At 39.7% G+C, this 21,585-nt stretch overlaps 1 protein-coding gene across 1 annotated transcript in view; it reads right to left on the reverse strand.

The window, feature by feature from the left end:
- Nucleotides 1-21,585, reverse strand: part of CIART (circadian associated repressor of transcription) — a 112,772-nt gene that overhangs the window by 33,062 nt on the left and 58,125 nt on the right. The window contains exon 6 of the mRNA XM_044079203.1: nucleotides 2,392-2,518. Coding sequence (XP_043935138.1) covers nucleotides 2,392-2,518 — 127 coding nt within the window. The remainder of the gene's footprint in view (nucleotides 1-2,391; nucleotides 2,519-21,585) is intronic.

Below are 21,585 nucleotides of genomic sequence, written 5' to 3' on the forward strand. Positions count from 1 at the left end.
TCCTTCCCTTTGCAGGATACTGACTCCGTGCTCTTCCACTTCATCATACTGTGTCCTTAAATGTCCCAGGTTATCCCTCACAAGCACAAGTGCTGCCTTTTCACCAAATGGTCCAAATATACGCAACCTAATTTCCCTCCATTAAGGCAACAAAGCCGCACCAGATCTTTTCTGCTCCAATGAAGTCAGAGACCACAAGTGTATGTTAAACTGCAGTTATGTGAAGCTCTGTCTTTGTACAGAGACCTCATATGCTAGCCCCAGTCAAGACAGATGCATACTTTGCAACAATTTTGATTATGCATTGCCACTCATTCTTACTGTCATATATTTTCTCTTCTCTTGGACTGAAGCTGTTAATCGGCTTTGGGTCTGGCCTACTAAAGTATCAATAATATCAATCAATCCTTCTCTTGTAAAAATTTGGGTCCTTGAATCATAATCTTCCTTAAAACCAAAGCAATGGTCTCAATTCAGTACCAAAATACCACTAGTTCATCCTTTCTCTCTCTATTCAGCACTCAAAATAAATTGCTCTCATCAGAAGTTCTCTTTTCAGAACCTGCTCTTTCCATAGCAACTAATTCTCTACCCTGTCAGTTACATTAACTATGTATCACTTCTCTCCAGATCTTTGTCTTCACTAAGTCAGTTTCCCCTTCCTGTTCCATCCCCTCCAGTCTTAACTGTGTTATGATAATCTCAAACAATCCTTTCTCACTTGGTCTAGTTTATAGTATAGAGGGATAGTATTCTGACTGCAGCCACAGTCAACCAAGTTCAGTTAATGAGCTTGGCTGCTAAAGAAGTTGGTCAGAAGTGATGCAAAAGGGTTGTCAAGGTTGGCTCACCTATCCTGGGGGTAATGGGGTGGTTTGCCCACTGTACGTCTCCCATCTGATGGAGGACAAGTGTCAAGATAATATTTCAAGGGCTGTGACAGACACTCAGGTCTGCCAAGCACTGCACAATACTGTAGTCAGATGTGTACCATATGTGGAAGTACACAAGCACCACTGAGCCACTATCAGACAGGCCCTGCCTACCTGCTTTGATAGTATGTCTAACGGCCACCATTAGGTGAAAGGCAGAAGGGAATGTTATGAAACACACACACACTCTTGTGCTCTGGCAGGTGATGGATAGATCACTGAATCTCACTTTCCTCTCCTAAAAGAGGAAAATAAATAGGACAATAGAGAATGACACCTAGATGGCCACTGTGATTGTAAGAGAAAAGGAAGGAACTACAAAATACTTTCTCACATTTTCAACATCTTAATAACAAGAACTGCAAATCTCATGTTCTGAATAGCTGCCACTACATCTCCACATTCACATTTCCCCAAATTTAGTAATCCAGTGTCAAAGACTGTAGCCAGTACTCTTAATCCTTGAAATGTCTTGTAGGTATAACACTATATAACTTTTTTAACTCTCACATTATATATCATAACTAAGCCATTTCAGTGGCATAGATGGATAAAGCCTTAACTATGACCCAGGTGACCAGAGTTTGATTAGTGGCTTGGGCAATTAGTTGGCAGGAAGAATTGGGCATTCCTATCCTGGGGAGGATACATACAGGCTCCAATGGAGTTCTACTGATGGCTGGAACTCTGGGAAGGTTGAAGTCATGTTGGGAGATGGGATAGACAAAATTTTGCTCGCCCCCTTAGGGCGGCCAGAGGGGGTGCACACCACAGTTTCCTATGCTCAGCCAGTCACAGCATAGTGATAGGTACATAGGAGTGGGATGATAGGCCAAGCAAAAATCCCCAGACCCCTCGGATGATGGTAGCACTCCCAATGCTTGGTCACTGAGTGAAAACATAAGTTGAGCCCTCTGCAGAAGATGGATGGGCTTATTAGGCGGGGAGAAAAAAATGAATGACCAGGGGTACTGGAAGAAAAGTATCATCACTAAGTGAGAATTCCTCATTACAAGTCCCACCAAGTTTCCCTCTGTACTAAAAAAGGACCCTCTGAGTTTCAGTTTTCTAAGTGTCTTGGTAAAATTCCCCTACTTTCCCTGATCAACAAAGGTGGCACACTGGGTTGGGTCTCCCTTGTAAAACATACATAGGCAATATATTCGACAAAGTAAAAAAAAAATGAAAATAATTTCAAACACATCTCATTACAGACTTCAAATTCCACTAACTTACACGAAAATGAAAAGATTGTTTACATCCTGCTCAAATTTATTTGATAAATTCACTAACAATGTTATTTTCAAAGACAGAAAGGAATGTATACATGCTGTATTACTTAGATATACTTGAAAATTAAGTTGCTGTAGTTCTTAGCTTGCTGTAGAACCTTGTGCAAGGACTTGCTTATAGATAAAATCAGCAATTCCAATAAACTCAACATTATAAAATTCAATACCTTGGCTTTATGGTGCTCAAAGTCCTCTATGCTGGTATCTTGTGACAGTTTTGTCTTTAAGGACACTTTAGGAAACCACAACTTCAACATCATCTCAATCTGAAGCAATGTTCTAAGATAGCGTTCCCTGTAACCAAAAACAATAAAAATTATTTACAGAAATTACATGTGAGATTATCATTACATTGAATCTGTGAAAAAATGTTCTGGCTGCAGGATAGGCATGACTTGCACCTCTAGCACTATGATCACTTGGTACTTAGAGCTTCCTTGGGCTGTTAACTTCACACTAGGAACATCTCATGGCCTCCCATTAGGCAATTCTTGTGGAATCCTTCAGTTTTTGCTGCCCTTCCTTGCAGGAAACAAGCCCTGAAAGGGTTAGACACCACTCATTTAAATCAAGGAAGCTGTAAAACTGCATTGATGGGTAATAACCAACAAAATTTAAAAGCATGCAAGATTTGTCCTGTAGCCAAGTGTCTTAACACATTTCCAGATTTAATCGCGTACACAACTTCTGTATTTAAAAACTATGGCTGCAGAAAAAAATCCCCAACAGAACCATTCTGGGTAGAAGCACTGGTGAAATTAATCCTGATCGATGCAGCACAACATTAATCAGGAGGTCATAACCAATTTACAGATGGTTGACAGTTTTTGCACTAATTTATCCAGAAAGGTGCTGCAGAAAAAGTTCAGTGAAAATTCCAAAACTCTAGAATGATTCTTAAGGACAGGAGGAATGGGTTTTCATGCTTCTTAAACCAATCACTGCAATCTGAAAGCTACTTAGAAAATGCTTTCTGACTTTCCTGTCTTCTATTCCTTTGGCAAAGAAAAGAAGCACCTGATCATCTTTTTTTAACTGTTATGTTTTTACAGTACAACATCTCAAATGTTTAAGGACACTTGGTCTGGAAGCAGACGCTCGTCCTAAATGGAACAATGGGGAAGAACAAGAAGGGAATGCTTCAATACACACTTCATGGCATCTCAGGCAGAAGGACATTCTGGTATGATGGCACCCCCTATCTCTATGAAACACCAGATTTGGTAGAGAAATAGACAAGGCCTGTTGCTCAGACACAGCTACCAAAAATTATCCTCTATGACACATTTGCAAACTTTGCTGGTTCTGTAACAGACCATTTACTAGGTACATTACTAGCCACAGTTCTGGATCTATATTGCTTTATTTAATTTTACATCTACCCTTTGACAATTTATAACCACCTATTTTAATTTTTTTTTGTTTTATGTTTTTGTTTACCAAGTTTATATTCTTGTTTTATGTATTTTATTACACTTATTCATTTGTACAGTACTTGGATACGGACACTTAAAACTGAAGCTGAAGTTACCTTAATGTCCTCAATAAAGGGTGCAAAGCAGCAGGTGTTTTGTCAAATCACTACTGGTGACTCAGCAATCCAGGATGCCTCATCCACAGCAGCATATGAAAAACAGACCTGTTGTGAAGACAGTGCTTGCTCTCTTCTAGACATCTTGGGTAAAGACTTATGCATACCCCTAACCTTTGGCTCCTCCAACTTTACTTTCCTGCCCTGTCTTGCTTCCTTTCTTCTGATGAGAGCAGTCCCTTTAATATCAACTTATTTTTGGCTGCTGCAGGGTTCTGGAGCCAAAGTGTGAGTAAATTTCTCAATGTGTTTTAAGTGATCCACCCCCAGGCACACTATGCATAAATGGTGGCGATCCTGAGGGGGATGTTGTGTCTGCATCTGGAGCACTTCCTGTAGTCAGCAGCCTTAATCATCCATCCACACGATTTCAATAACACTCTAGCCTCTAGAAAACCAGTAAACTGTAACCACTGTAGTCAAACAGTGCATACAGCAATAGCAATCACCAATTTGGTCAGTATTTATTTTTAATTTATCTATATTTACTGGGAAAGTCTGATTGGAATAAAACCCTTTTTCAGTGCAGGCCCGTGGAGAAAAGCTCCACATCTAACACCAGTTTTGATATACACAGAAAACATCCTTACTTTACATCATTAGGAATACAAGATACAAGTAAGAATCCGTGCATGAGAGGAAATAAATACAACAGCATACATAAACATAATTGAAAAAAGAGTATTCACATAACTTTGATAGGTATATACGGTGTTGAACATATACTAGAAATAGACACAGGCTTGTATACAGCACAGTGAGTGAGATATAAATCTGAAAAAGATACCAGAATACTGTCTACAATTTCTGGCAGTTAAAATAATGAAAAGAGGAGGCAATTTAACTACTGAAATATTAGAAAGACGGAAGGTGGCTGATAATAAAATACAGTAGGATAGGTCAGTAGTAAAGCAACTATAAAAATAGTGTTACATTTAAGATTAAGAAGGGAAGTAATTAGGAAAATAAGAATGGTTGGGGCTACCTGACTGCTATAAGGAGTAATTCATTTTGGATAGACAAGGGACAGTGAGATACTGGTTGATCTAATTAAGAGAAAAGTTGTGGAGATTGAGTACTGTCAACTAAGACACTGTGACTAACATAATTTGTGTAAACAAGTTACTTCTTGTGGTTAAGGGAGTATCTTTATGGTCTGATGCAGAAAAGGGGAAGTGGGAAAAAAGTATTTGGAGAAAAGGTAGCAGACGTAGCCAAAAAAAGTATTCTAGCTGGGAGCCGAGTAGTAACGGAGCCATTTTTTTGTTTATATTGTTTTAGTGGCAACTTGAAGGTATGTATCTTGTCTGTTTTATTTGCAGAGGGATAGAGTTCTATTTAGTGACTCTCTGGTAGTACAGAGAAACCCCAGGTGAGTTGCTTGTTTTGGACATGGAGAAGAGTGATTTACTACTTGACAACAGTAGTCTAGAACTGGAGTATGGTCAGACCACATTTTTCAATGGTGGGCATTTTTCATGAAAATGAAAAAAGTTGTGGACTGTCTTGAGTTCTGAGTATATAAGGTAGTGGGAAAGGTCTAGCCAGTGTAAATCTGTAAGGGGTATGCAGTGGTAGGCTTCTAGTGGGGTATTTGGTGCAGATTTGGCTATTTTATTGTAACATATGTCAAGTTAGTTTTAAGGCTGGTAGTAAGATTTGTAAAGATTGGGGATGCATACAGAAGGGATGAAAGTACGACAAACAGTAACAGTATAACACGAAAAAGCTAGGGGAATCAGCATAAACCTTGAGTTGCTATAAAAAAAGTGGATGGCAAAGAGCAGTCTGCTGAGACCTAATACAAGAGTGGGGAAAAAATCTGAGTTCTGACAAGAAATTTCTTAAAAATAACCATTAGTGAAGAGAAATTTGAAATTATTACTGTTTTGACAAGTCTTGAGCTGAGAGATCTGAATCTGTAGCTGCTGAGTGGACAATTACCTCTAGAAGAGAAAGGTATAAAGCTGCATTATACCATGACCCCCCATTAATATTCCAAAACATGCACGCTGATTGGCCAGCGTGCACGTTGTAAATCAACTTATACTAATGGAAAAAGGTCCGGTCGCCCGGACTTTTTCCATTAGTATAAGTCTCTTTTAAAACACTGTCTCGCTATGTTAAAAGAGTTTAACATAGCGACACAGGTTTAAAAAAAGCAACGGAGATCTCCGTTGCTTTTTTTAAAGCTGTCTCGCTATGTTAAACTCCTTTAACATAGCGACACAGTGTGTAAAAAGCAACGGAGATCTTGCTTTCTCCGTTGCTTTTTTTTTTTCAAACCTGTCTCGCTATGTTAAATGGGTTCAACATAGCGAGACAGCTTTAAAATAAGCAACGAATTCTCCGTTGCTTATTTTAAAGCTGTCTCGCTATGTTAAACCCATTTAACATAGCGAGACAGGTTTGAAAAAAAAAAAGCAACTGAGAAAGCATCTCCGTTGCTTATTTTAAAGCTGTCTCGCTATGTTAAACCCATTTAACATTGCGAAACAGTAAAAAGCAACGGAGATCTTGCTTTCTCCGTTGCTTTTGGCCACAGCTCTGATGTACTGCGTAGGCATGCGCAGTACATCAGAACTGCCGCGGATGCCAGACAGCTGCGGAAGGGCAGCAAAGAGGCATTATACAATGCCATTATTTAAGAAAAGTAATTATTTCTTTTCTTAAATAATGTCATAGATAATAATAACCCACTTCTGGGTGTGGGTAATGTGGGATTTACTCACGGTTGTCTTTGTTTGGTCCCTCGGGCTTCGCCCTCGGGACCAAACCACGCCAACCGTGGGTAAATCCCGCATTACCCACACCCAGAAGTGGGTTATTGCTATATTGTAGGAGTTAGGGGTGGAGTTTGAGTTTTGGAAAAGTGATGCCAAAGACAGTTTGGCCTGCAGCAACTGATCCTTCAGTTTGAAATGTACAAACTGGATCAGGAGACAAAATATTATGTAATAAATCCAAGGCTAAATAACAGGTATAAACAGTACAGGTGTTAGAAAGATGAACTAGAAGATTAAAAATAACAAAATGCTAACAAATTAAAACTTCCAGTAAAATCTAAAATGAAGTACAAAGTGAGAAATGAAAGATAATACAGAGAAAGGAGAGTGTAATGTTAAAAAGCTGTGAAATATTTTTCAGTGTTTAAGAGTAAAAATGGGTTTAGGGGAAAATGCTCCAGTTTTAATTTATGGAATTCTAAAATGGTAAAGGAATATACCTTTTATGACAATCTAAGCCAAGGAGGACAGTGTAGATACAATTGTAGTAATCATCTGGGAAAATATACCAAGGAAGAGGTCAAGAAGCATTACATAATAAAACATGGATCGTGGCTGTAAAAATAGAGAATATTAACATCTCCATTGTGTACTAAATAAGAAGTAAAATAAAAGAAAATCTGCATGTTTTATTATAAAAAGTATATAAATTTACTTTGTATTTTATTTATTTTGGTAAAAAGAATATATTGGGTTTTGAAGTAAATGACTGAAAAAATAAAGAAAATGGAGTGTTTCACAATGTGCTCCTGATGTAATAAAGCTTTAATTATTTGCACTCTTTCCATTTCTCATGCTGAAATATTCAGCAATAATGCAATTGCAGAGGCCAAAATGTGTTGAGATACTGAAGGACAAAAATGAAGCCATGGAGATGGACAACTGAGAAATCAAAATACTTTCTCACAAGATGCACTGCTGAAACCCTAAGTCAGCCAAATCCCCCAAGTAGACAGACCATATCAGACATTCACTAAGAAAGACTCTGCTGTTATCAGAAAAGCTTCTGAAATAATTGAGGAGGTTGTTAATTTCGGATCTATATTACATTATCGAAAAGTAATTTAATAGAATGGGATTTTACATCGAAATGCTGTTCATCGAGCTGTTTATAGTGAGATGACGTTACAGTGAAGATCTGAAAATTTGCCCTTTCCTCACTGTAGTGTGACCCTGGAGTTGGTATATATAATTAGTGGGGGTATGGGGGGAACAGCCCCCCACAAGAGCAATTTCAATAAACAGCACTTTCGATGTAAGTGCCGTTCGATTAAATTAAGTTTTGATTATGTAATATAGACCCGTTAATTCCAACCAAACAATGTCAGAACTAAGCAACTCAAAGAGGTGACAGTTGATGGAAGGCACAGGACAGCATCAAATGCAGACACGTGTAACTGCAGAAAAGCTAAACAGCTATTATTGTACATACATGTGGCCAGAAAGGAACAGAGAATGTGCGAGTGCTCCAAACACACCTTGTTAAAAAGTACTTTGTAGATGAACTTTACCATTAAAGAAAAGGTATAAAGTAAATCGGAAGGTAATCTATGGACTAGAGCATCCATGGCATAACCACACCCAGAGAGGGAAAATCAGTGAGAACTAAATGGGATACTTACTGCTGGACAGACAGGCTAAGATGCTACACACTGATTTGCCTACTAGACAAAAATTCTGGTTACTGTAAGGCTCAGAGACCATTCACTGGGCATTAAAAAGCAGTGGCAGAGGACTGTCTGCTAAGGAATTAAGGCTCCCCAGAAATGTAACTAGCACCAAAAATCAGACTTGATGGTCCAACATCAATTTTCAAAGCTTCTTAAAAAAAGAAGTGGGTAGGATTATGTTACCATTGCTTGCTGATGGATGACAGTCACGTTGTCCGAGTGGACAGCTATGACTCCGCAATGCAAGACGTCTTAAAAGTCAACAATGCCAGAAGAACAGCTCTTATATCTAAAATATTTATGTGCAGACAAAGCTCCTATGGAGACTTGGCACATGGACCATCTACTTACTGTAGCGTTCACCCCACCCCAGTGTAGGCACATCCACTGTGACTGAAGCCTGAGGAGTCTGCAACTGTAATTGCCTTCCAGACACTACAGGAGTGGGATCCAACCACTACTAAAATGTGGTCTGTATTTACTGGATATATTGATTGATAAAGGAGAAAAAGACTGAAACACAGACTACTGAATCCAGAAGGTCCAACTATGTAATCTCATGTGAATCTGGGAAGGGCGGTATTTCAAACGTTGAAGCTGCTATAAGGCTTAAAGTTTTGATCCAAGTCTTTGCTGAACAGACAGAAATGAGAGCATCAATTTCACCACTCTGTATACAGAATGTAACCTGTCCTAGAAAAGGAAGGCCACGCTATGGGTTGTATCTAGACAGCAATCACTAAAGAACAGGGTTTCAAACGGAAGAAGATATATACTGTTGTGAAGCTCACAGTGATCTACAAGGAATGAAACAATAAAAACAGAGACTTCCATTTCTAGATCATCAAAATTAAAATGCCTCCACCTAGCAAACCATATTCTATAAAATTTGCCAGTTCATTACTAATTCGGTGAAAAAAAAATGGTTCTGGCACCAATCCTAATAAAAACTTGAAAACTTTTAATAAAAATAAAACAATGATAAAATAAAACACACTGGCTCATAAACCGGATAAGTTCTTTCAGTGTAATACCTTTTTCAAATGAGGATTTCAAAAAGGTATTACACCAAAAGTGCTTATCCGGTTTATGAGCCAGTGTGTTTTTTCTCTGAATTTTGTACTTTGATGTGCTCTGCCTTTGGTGACACTACCTACTTTTTCTTTTTTTGTTAACATTACTAATTCCACGGTGGTGCAGCGGTAGCGTTGTTGCCTCACAGCAAGAGGTTCTCCCGTTTGATTCTCGGCTTGGGTTGGGAGTGCCTTCTGTGTGAAGTCTGCATGTCCTCCCAGCGGTCGAGTGGGCGTTCGAAAGACATGCGTTGAATGGGCGTGTCTTCATTGAAGGTTGGGCTGGCAACTCGCCACCATAAAAACCAACTGCCAATCATTAGCAGACCGGAGTTCCGCTATGGCTACCCCTAACCGGGAAAAGCCGAAAGACAAACAACTAATTCCTCCACTAATGAACACCACTGCCTAACTCTTGCAAAAACAGCTAAATGGCTTCCAGTACATTTGAGAGCTAGCCTCCTATTGGGAAAAGTCCTTTCTCCTGAGACATTTCCCCTATCATTCATAAACTTTTCACTAAAACTCCTACATATATTCTCAGGGGTCTCGCTCCATCTCAACCTACCCTACTAACTCCAAAAACTAAACTTCATTGCACTTATCATACGTTTTCCATTCTAGCACCTAAACTAAAGGACTCCACTCCTCTCTCAATCAGGGACTTCCAGAAGTACTCAGACCTCAGACAACAGCTCAAGGAATACAGGACCTTCCAAGATGGCTGCACACCAACTGACAGCTTAATTTTAGCTCTCCCACTGTGAAAAGAAACTCAGAAAAGAGAGCCAGTTAATTTGTCTTTCTGGGTAAATTTCAGTAACTTGCTAGTAAATGCACTGCCTGGATACCAGCAAAAAAGAAATTCAGAGAACTTGAAGGGTGAGGAGAAAACACTGGCTGGGAAAAATACTGCAGCTGTTCAGCAAAAAGACGTTCAAGCTCCAGCTTTCATAGAAAGACATGACGTCCGGTATGCTAGAGATAAAATGTGCTCAGAGCTGACTAAAGTAAATGAAACACGGAAGGAGTGTATCAATTTGAAACTGGAAAAAAATGGATAAAGCTTTAAACAGGTACTCAGATGAGCTGACAAAACATTAAAAATCAGATGTCGAAATGGAGAAAAGGATGGCTGAGTATGAGATTGTTCAAGAAAAGATATTTAAAAAAATGGTAGAACTAGAGGCCACACTGCGTAGAGAAAATCTCAAATTCTTCTGTATCAGAAAAGCTGGAGGGAATAGACTATTAATTTTATGAAAGCACAAATAAGCAACTGGGCTAATATAGGACATCAGGAGTAGTTAATTGTAAGGGTACATTGTGTATATGCTCCAAATCTGGCCAGGAAAAAGCAACCAGACCTTTAACAGTAAAAATGCAATCTTACCAGCTGAAAGAGTGTATTCTGATAAACCTGTGGCAGAAGGACAACGTACTAAAAGTGGGAGACGGTAGTGTGTTTGTGGAAAATGATTACTCACTGTACACCAGGCAGAAGAAGAGTAAATTTATACCAGCAATCAGAGAATGTCAAGAGGCAAGTGTGAGATTCAAGCTGCTGTATTCTTTATGGATTTGTTTACGAAGGTCAGATCCAGGATTGGCCTCAGGTCCCCTGTCTTTTTTGGCACTAAAAAGAACCTTGAGTAGATTCCAGATCCTGTTTGGTCTGCTGGAACCTTCTGGACGACTCTTGTTTAACAGCTTTACGATTTCTTGTGCTGCTGACTCCCTCTGACTTGGTGGAACACTGGGAAGATTTTCTTTGGAATGGGAGTTTTGAAAAAGGAAATTGGATATGAAGCTTTGCACCCAATGGTCATTTGTAATGGCTAGCCAGGCACTTAGGTGCAAGGATACGCATCTCCCAATTGCCTCCGGAAAGGGACAGTCAGGCAACTGTTCAGGAGCGCTGAAAGGATCTGTCCAAGAAGGAATCTCGAGATCCTTGGTTCTGTGGCCCTCCTCTGCCACGTGAGCAGTGTCCACCATAATGGTTATTTCCCCCTCTGCCTCTAGGGGAAAACTCTCCCTTTGAATCATGGAAAGGCCCTGGCCCTTGTGATTTCTTGAACCACAATTTCTTAACACCACATTGGTTCTGGGAAATGGTCTTTGTGGAGTAGAGAACAGGATTGCAAGGGCAGACAAGGTTTTCTCATCTTTTGCACATCAGGAGAGAGTATTTTTCAAAGCTGGTCCAAACGGTGATGATCCAAAGGCAGCATTGATGAATGACACCTAGAATGGTTCCACAAAATCACAAAGTCACATCCAGGCATGTCTCCTTATGGCAATGCCTGAACCGGCAGCCCCTGAAGAACCTTCAGCAGCATGTGATATTAACTTCATGGACACGTTCAAGCTGGAGTGTAGGGTTCTGTGCCTCTTGAGACATGGGCCTCTCTCTGCAACCTGGTAAAAAGTGAGCCAAGTAATTTAGCGATCATAGTGTGAAGGTTGCTGATGCATACACCCGCTTCCAAATCTGTCCAAAGCCCTAAACTCCATGTTAGGGAGAAGGATAATGGAGCTCTGTTTGGCTAGCACCTTCTTTGTGGCTGCCTCAATAACCACGGCATCTACAGGGATACCTTTTGTCAAGTGTGGCTTATCTAAAGGAGCTTTGAGGATTTTGTCAGCCCTTTTTGGTATGGGGTCCACAGTGTCTGGCTCCTTCCAAGCCCTACAGGAAACAAGGTCTATAAGGTCATCCGCAGGTGGAGGTCACCCAAGATGTAGATGGGCCAGATCTAAAGGCTTCCCGGAACACAGACTCCTCCAAGAAAGGGCTTTTGGTAGACCAACCATCTCTTTGGCGTAGGATTTCAAGGAAGTCTCCGTCCGAAGAAAACATCATTAGGTGGAGTTCTTGGGGACCCTTCCCCTTCACCAAAGTCTGTGTCTTCTGTCAAAAATTCCTAAGGGGAATTTAGGTGCCTCCTTTTACACAATTTCTTTCAATGGACCTCCTCTGCGGGATGTTCTGGGGCGGTGTCAGACCACAAGGGCCTTTTTAAGCCTAGTCAAACATCCCAAATCTCTGACAAGTTCTGATACCATGGATAAGTGTAAGCAGGTGGGGGAAGGAGCAGTCAAAATCCCCATCTGCATCCTGAGGAATCTCCTCATCATCCTGTCCACCTCCACTTCAGAAAGACTCTGGGAAGATCTAACGGAGGATGAAGTGGAGTGAGGTTTTGAAGGTTTCTTTGGGGTCCCCTGAAGAAAAGGAGACCTTAAAGTTGGAGACATGACTTCCAGGGAGGAATTAGGAGTTCGGTGTTGTGGAACAGTCAAAGTCTGTACCAGATCTGAAGGCTTCGGATCTGACAATTTCAATGTTTTGGGAGGTGGCTCAGTTGTAGCCCTTTTCAGATACTGGGCAAGAGAACTTTTCTGTGCTCCCTGGGCTCCTTTTGCTTTTTAGCTGGGGTTTGAGCCCCTGATTCCTTTGAAGATCCAGTGATGAAGGAAGAAGTACTCTGAGGAAGAAGGCCCTTCAATATTAACTTGTTGTGATAGTAACTAATAATTCGAGCACTGAAACCCGCACAGATGTCAAAATGTATGTCTAACAGACTGGGGCCTAGAAAGTACACTTACTCCCTATGGACATCAGACTGTGGAATCTTGTACCCACAGGAAGTGCATTTTTTTAAATCCAGCTGGCTTATCAGAATTATCAGTTGTTGTACTACCATAAGCAATACTACAGGTATTTTTTTTTTTTTTTTTTTTAAGAGAAGAGGAAAAGGAGAGAAGAAAAAGAAAACTACCAGCAATAGTAGAGGAGACTTATACCAGCTAGTATACACAAAGTTTTTTTAGAGAATGCAGAAACCCAAAAATTAAAAACAAAAACTGTTTAGAGTGTAAGGAAGGGTGATAGAATAATACCAAGAAAAAAAAAATTGCAAATTTAAACTGTAAATTCACTTACGACCCACAAGGAGCTAAGAGAGAAGGAAATCCTGACTTGCTTGAAGCGTGGCAAGGGAGACCTGACGTAATCTGGAGGACAGGGCCATTATGGGTAAAGGAAGCCATTCTTATTTTGATTTTGATGTATGCTTCAGGTCATTGTCGTGTTGAAAGGTTAAATTCCTCTTCATCTTCAGCTTTCTAGCAGACGCCTGAAGGTTTTGGGCAAAAACTGACTGTTATTTGGAACTGTTCATAATTCCCTCCACCTTGACTAAAACCCCAGTTCCAGCTGAAGAAAAGCAATCCAAAAGCATTATTTTGCCACCACCATGCTTCACTGTGGGGATGGTATTCTTTTGGTGATGCGAAATGTTGTTTTTGCACCAAATGTACCTTTTGGAATTGTGGCCAAAAGGTTCATCCTTGGTCTCATCAGACCATATCACATTTTCCCACATGCTTTTGGGAGATTTGATATATTGTTTTGCAAATTTTAGCTGAGCCTGGATGTTTTTCTGTGTAAGAAAAGGCTTCCGTCTTGCAATCCTACCCCATAGTCCAGACATATGGAGAATATGGGAGATTGTTGTCACATGTAGTACACAACCAGTACTTGCCAGAAATTCCTGCTCCTCCTTCAGAGTTACTGTAGGTCTCTTGGCAGCCTCCCTGACCAGCTTTCGTCTTGTCTTTTCATCAGTTTTGGTGGGACACTCCAGTTTTTTGCAACATCACTGTTGTCCTATATTTTCTCCACTTTTTGATAACTGTCTTCACTGTGCTCCATGGTATATCCAATGCTGTGCAAATTTGTTTGTACCCTTCTCCTGACTGATACCTTTCAACAATGAGATCCCTTTGATGCTTTGTAAGCTCTCTACGAACCATGGCTTTTGGTGTAGCAGGCAACTGAGTAAATGTCAGGAAAATCCTACTATGAGAGCTGAACTTTATTTGGGGTAAATCAGAGTCTCTTTAATTGATGGTAGGTGTGTACCCAAGAAGACTGAATGTTGTAATTAAATCAAAAGGTGCTTCAACAAAATATTAGTTTAAGGGTGTGCACACTTATGCAACTAGCTTAGTGTACGTTTTTTATTTTCTACATTTTTCCCCTAACAGATTTTTTTTTTTCATTTGAATTGTACAGGTTGTAGGTCACATTAAAGGTGGGAAAAGTTTTGAAATGATTTATTGTGGTCGCATTTTTTTATATCACAAAATCTGGCATTTTAACAGGGGTGTGTACACTTTTTATATCCACTATATGTGATGTTGACAACATGAGGCACAGAGAGGCATTTTTACTTACTTGTGTAGCCCATGAGTGGTGGTGAGGGCAGAAATAATAACAGTTATGGCTACAGTTTCTATGATTATGGAAAGTGAAGCTCCTCTGACAAAATTCAAAGAAGCTTTGCTGGGACATCAAGATTTATTTCTCTTATACTAGACAGGTGGGTAGTACTATTTAGAACAAGACAGAAAATGTTGTTATGTAAGTGGTTTTCATGGTAAATTGTTATAGTATGTGAAATGAATGGGATTACTTAAAGATGGGGAATTAACAGCTAAAAGGCTGCAATTGGGTGAGGCAGGTCACGAGGTCAGGTGTTGGGAGAAGCAAGTAACTTATACTGGGGATGACAGGAATGGCAGTGGGTGGCTCCAATGTGGACACAAGTTCTATTAGTGTAGAGAACGGTATCATTATACTTCAAAATTACTACTATATACAGTTTAAGATTTAACTCCTCTCTATATTCAGTAAACAGCCCAAGTGCAGCGCTATACAGGCTGAGATAAAAAAAACAACATTACAAAGGCAGGACAGATCGGATGGGACTTGTTGTCACCACAGAAGGGCGGTCCAACTATGCAAAAATTACAGCAAGTACAACCAAAATCAAGGACGTACAAAGTAATAAATGAAGCAACGGTTTATGTTATGATCCATTTACCTGGTTATTTATATTAAAATAAATACTCTACTGCGGTAGCGTTGTCGCCTCACAGTGAGACGTTGTCCTGTTCGATTCTCAGCTAGAGCGTCTTCTGTGTGGAGACATGTGTGAATGGGCGTACCTTCGTTAAAAGTTGTGCGTCAGGGCCGGCAACTCGGCACATAAAAATCTACTGCCAATCATTAGTGGACCGGAGTTCCGCTGTGGCGACCCCTAACCCCTAAAAGCCGAAACACACAACAACTCTCCTTGAAAGCAGTACACTAAAGGACCTTTGCATAATCACAACACTAAAAGAGCTAAGAAACACTGCAATACAGATGTTATGACCTTTTACTGGAACAATCAAAATTTTAGCTACACTAGTTACCAGACTAACAGAAGCCCTTTTACAAGGAGTTATTAAAGCTACTACTGTTACATGCCGGCTTTAATTCTCATTTGTGTCTAGAAACAGAGAAGAGAATACAATACTTCACTCCCATTGTCTGCAAGACACAAAAATATGAATGCATAAATACAAAAATCTGAATGTGAAAAAAACTCCCTTACGTTCAAAGCTCAATCATATAAACCTCAGAAACAGAAGTAATATTTTGAGCGTATGTCGTACCTCTCAACCTCTTAGCACAAGAAATCTGGATAAAGTCTAAAATAATGCAGGGACAAAGGCCCAAAAAATAGGGACAGAGTTTAAATATTGCTCTTATAAACTCAGAAAATTGACAGAATAACAGGATTAATTTTAGTATGCATTTTTCTAAACGATATGAAGTCTAAAACTCAAATGTATGTCATTTTTAGTGAATTCAATCTTCACTGATTTGCCAGAAAACCTCAAATTTTATAAGGAACAGACTAAAAACAGGAGGTAAAAATCTGGACATTCTGTGAAAATCTGGACAGTTGAGAGGTATGGTGTGTGTGTGTCTGTGTGTAAACTTGACAACTTGAAATAATGGTTTATCACCTGTCATAAAAGTGGAGGTGCTCTCATGATACATTACCATCTATGCTCATTAGAGAGACACAATACATGTACAAATCATCTGTTCTTAACACTTAATGACAGCATAAATTGCAACAAATAGAAACGTGCTGGAAGATTAATTAAATACAGAAAAGGAAAGCAAAATATAATTTCCTTTACCCACTCCTTTCACTGACCAGAGATAACAACAAACGTGTTTACTCTCTCTTCCTAGACCTTTCAAAAGCTTTTGGCACTCTCTCTCATCCTATGCTCCTCTCCAAACTCTCAGACCTCAACCTGTCTACCATAACCCTTTCCTGGTTTTCTAGCTACCTCTCCAACAAACAACAATCTGTTTAACGGCTCTCCCCGCTATTCCCCTTCCTCCCATAAAGATAGGGGTTCCGCAAGGCTCTATTCTTGGTCCCTTACTGTTCAACATCTTCACTATTCAACTCTTTATGTCCTGTCCACAATCTACCCTCATTCAATATGTGGACGACTCCACTATCATCTCTACCTCTGATACCCTCTCTGCCCTGCACATCCTTAACCAAAACTCCTTCCACTCTATTGAAAAATGGCTCAGTAATTACTAACTAATTCTCAATCCCAAAAAGACCAAACTCCAAAAATCATTCACCGACCTCAAACCCACCTTCTCCATAGCATCACTTAACACTGTCATCAACGTTGAAACCCACACTAAGCTTCTAGGAGCCATTACAGATGATCAACTCATATTCGATCTACATGTCCACCATTGTATTCAGAAAACACAACAAAAACCTGGTTTACTCTACAGAAACAAAAACTACTTACAAAGTACTCTTGCATCTCTCTTGCCTATGCCTACCTTCTACCCAGCCTCCTCTATAGCTCACAAATCTTAACCAACTTACAGACAGGTCTACTAGCTAAACTCAAAGCCACCTACATAGTAGCCAGGTATCAGCAAACCAGACCTCTTTCTCTCATCACTGAATTCTCTCAAAGCTTTAAATTGGTTAGAGTTCCCGCATCAACTTCAATCCTCTCAACTACTTATCATTCAAACCATCCTTTATAAGCCCTCCTCCTGCCCTGACATCTCCTTGCTCAACTCTCCTCATACTCTGGCTAGAAACATCAGGAGCTCTGACCAACTACACAAACATATACAAATCTAAAAGATCAATAGGCCAAAACGTATATAGCTGCACTCCTGAACTTGTTTGGAACAAACTTCCCTTGACCATCCGTAAAATACCCCACACACAAGAATTCAAAAAAGTGCACCTTCTTAACTCCTGGATATGTCATTGTAAAAATCCTCCTTGAAATTCCTCCCTTAAAAACACCTCTGTTTCCCACTCTCTCCAACCTCTCTTACTTCTGCCTCTTCACTACCCCTCTCACTTTCACCCACAAATTGCTCTACTTCTCACCTCCTCACACATTTTCTTCTTCCTCCTGCTCTCCCTACCTCTATCCGTAAACTCCCTCTCACTGAACTTCATATCCCTCCCAGTGAACTTTCCCAGACTATGAATTCCATATCTCAACCATCACTTCCTTGATTATATATATTGTATCCTGTAAACAGTTTGCCAACTGCTCTCAATAGCTTCTGTATATTGATAACTAACAGCATTAGCTTTATTACTCACTTGTTAAACTAGAGTACTCCTTACTATATTTTCTCTGTAATGTAATCATTAATTGTTACTTCTGTAAATGTATGTACTCTTGTGGAGCTTTGGGCTCTGGCTCAGTCGGACATTCCAGTTCAATAAATAAAGAAATACATACATAAATAAACAGTCTGTCTTAATGTAACATACATGCAAGAGATTGTAGTTCAAAATAACACACACACATATATATATATATATATATATATATATATATATATATATATATATTATATTATATATATCTATTAAAAGAAAACAAGACATCTTAATTTATTAGTATTAAATTGACATAAAATACATGTGTGGTAGATGGTTTAGTTAAAAATACACATAATAAATGCCAATAATGTTAAGAACATAGTGTGGCGTTATGAAATAAATCAGAACTGCCAGGAAAATAAGGTGCTGCTTTAGAATCTATGATGCCTATAAACTGGTAATATAGACATGTGTCAACAAAACATGTCATAAAACAATAAAAGAGACATTATATGCCTGGCTAGTATGCCACACACAGCTGTGGTTAGCTAAGAGAAAGGAGTAAAGGACGGTAAACAGTCCGTTTAGCTGTTTTGGAAATAGAATATGTATTAGCTGACAGTTTGAAGTTCAGCACCACCAAGCACATGGTTTTGTGTTGCACTGACTACAAGAATCTGCATGACTTGTTAGTCCATCGTTATTATTATTCAGAGTACAATCTTAACCTTATATGACTTCTCTGCATGAATAAAATAAAGGTTTCCATATTACTCAACCATATATGTGAATGCTCTTTTGTTAAAATGTTTTTTTTTTTTTTAAACAAGGGACATAAAATTAAACCTTTACAATTCCTGCCAAACATTGGAATCTTAGAAATCCCAATGTCATGCATTAAAAGAACCAGAAGGATGTGCTTACATAGTTAAGCATCAGCTATGGTTAATTGTAATGTGCAAAGAACTGTAAAGCAATTGGTTAATTTAAATGAACGGTCTATTCTCTCCTACAGTTTAAAATCAACTGCACATCATTAAAAAAAAAAAAAAAAAAACAACTTTCCATATGATCTTTAATGGATGGTGCCCAAAAGCCATATAGATATATATATATATATATATATATATATATATATATATATATATATATATATATATATATATATATATATTTAAATCACATTATTTAAAAAATTCTTTGAAACTATATTCAAGGGCACATTAAAACTTTCTAGTGTTGCAAAGAAAGTACAGTTGTGTAAAATATTACCATAACACTAGATGTCCTTCTCTTCACTGTTGCAGTATTCTTCACCTTAGGGATCTCCTGCAAAGGATAGCTCAGCATCTGACCAGTATACTAAAGCCTTTATATCTTTTATGCGTCATATGTGACACATATCCTCCAGCAACAGGATGTAGGGCACAAAGGTGATGTACGGATGAAGATATCCAAAACTGAACTGCTCCAGTAGAGAACAGTCACCATAGGACAAAGGAGGCTATGCACATCCAGAAGAAAATGCAGATGGAAAAGGGCGACCCTCAGTCAGGAGGGTAACCATATCAAAGCCCAAAAGAAAAAGGGGGGGGCAGTGGAGGGAGGGACCAAATAATGCAAGAGTGAAGAGAATGACCTCTACTGTTACGGTAAGGTTTTACACAACGGTACTATATCTTAAATTACTGTTGCAGTATTCGTCATCATAGGGAGAGTACAAAAGCTCAGCAAAAGGAGTGGGAGATGGACGGCTAGGACAAGCCATTAACAAACCCATGCAGCACCTTTAACAAACTGTTTAACCTCAAAATAAGAATTCAATGGGGGGATGCAAGGGTAGACAGGCAGAAATAGCTGACAAATGTGTGTTTACAGAAGAATATGTCAAGCCAGACTGAAGCAACTCCCACAAATAAAGAACCTGAAGGACCCCCCCACTGAAAAAGAATCCTCGCTATGAGCATGGGATCGGACAGAAAATCTTTTCCATTTGGACATATAAGACTTTCTGGTTGCAGGTTTTCTTATCTCCTGTAAAACCCTCAGCACTCCCTCAGAAAAAAAAGGATCAAAACCCCATTACCCACAGTGTCAGCTGAAGAGTGAACAAGTGAGGATGGATGAATGACCCCTTGTCCTGTGTGAGGATGTCCAACTGTTGAGGTAACATGTGGTGATTGCCCCTGGCTAGATGCATTAAAAGGGGGAACACTTGCTGTCTTGGCCAAAAGGAATTCACTAGCAAGATTTTTGGGGAGTCCAGCTGAATTTTCTGCAGAACTCTTGGAAGTACAGGAAGGGTAGGGAAGGCACAGAGAAATCTCCTTCCAAGGAAAAGAAAAGGGTGTCAGTCTTCCATATCAGATGGCATGGCATTCTGGAACATAAAGAAGCTGTCTGTCCACAGGGGATGCAAAAAGAACTACCTAAGGAATACCCCACCAATGGACTACGTCCAGAAACATGTCTCAGTGACGCATCCATTTGTGAATCTAGGTTTTGTTTTGGACCTGTTCAAGAAGTCTGCCACTAGAATGTTGTTCTGAAGGAATATACACTTCCTGAAGAGTTAGCTAATAACGGACAGCCATATCCCAAGCCTGAAGAGCCAGCCTGCAAAGTAGGTAAGACTTTGCGCCCTCTGCTTGCTGACATACCGCATCACTGTGGTGTTGTCTGTGTAAACTTTCAGGGGGCCTGGAAAGAACATGAAGTGAAAAGCCTGAAGGGCCAGAATCAGAGCTCTCATCTCTTCAATGTCAACATGGTCCAACTTCTGATGGGAGTGTGTGTATGGGGGGGGGGCGCAGAAACCCTGAGCTTTCAGGTGACCACAGGAAGCCCCCCCCCACCCATGTCTGAAGTATCGGCGAACAGTTCTTGAGAATGAACCAGAGGCTGAAAGGGCAGGCCTGGGCTGAGGATATGTTGCTAAATCTACCACTCAAATTTCCGCTTGAGGCAAGGAAGGAGTGGCACTCTGAAATCCAGAGGGTGGCAATAATGAAGCCAAACTGACTTGAGGTACCATTGAAGCTTCTGCATATACAGACTGGCAAGAAGGAGCATTAGAAGAGACCATAAATCCTAGAGTCCAAGAAACTCTCTGGCTGGAATGGCAGGCGGAGGACGAAGAGACTGAAAGAAAGCTGTCAAGGACAAAACCTTTGGAAATGAAAAAGCGGCAAACATTGACACTGCCTGAACCCTGCAGCCCAGTTATATGTGATCCGAAGAGATAGTCAGGACAGACTTTTGTAAGTATATAGTGAATCCCACACTTTAAAGGAGAAATATGGTGAAATCAACAGCCTGTAACAATCAACTGGGAGAGGGTGTCTGAATCAACAAATCATCTAAATAAGAAAAATCTGAATGCTTTGTAGCCTGCAAAAGGCAATTACAGGAGCTAGACATTTTGTGAATACCTTTGAGGCATTTGAGAGGCCAAAGGGAAAAGCAGACAACTGAAAATGAGAGGAAGAAACAGAGAAACATAAAACATTCCTGAAAAGAGGATAAAAAGGAATATGAAGATAAGCATCCTTCAGATCCAAGAACACAGAAAAGCCAGGGGCAGCAACAGAGGAAAGGGTTTGAAGAGGAAGCATTAAAAAAGGAGGAACCTTAGGAAAGGTGTTGAGCAAAGAGAGATCCAGAATAGGCCTCCAAGTGCCCTCCATTCAAGGAACCAGGACCATTTTGGAGTAAAA

Source organism: Protopterus annectens, chromosome 8.part0 (assembly GCF_019279795.1).
Source record: "Protopterus annectens isolate FY-2018-M chromosome 8.part0, PAN1.0, whole genome shotgun sequence".
In the NCBI taxonomy this organism is placed as follows: domain Eukaryota; kingdom Metazoa; phylum Chordata; order Ceratodontiformes; family Protopteridae; genus Protopterus; species Protopterus annectens.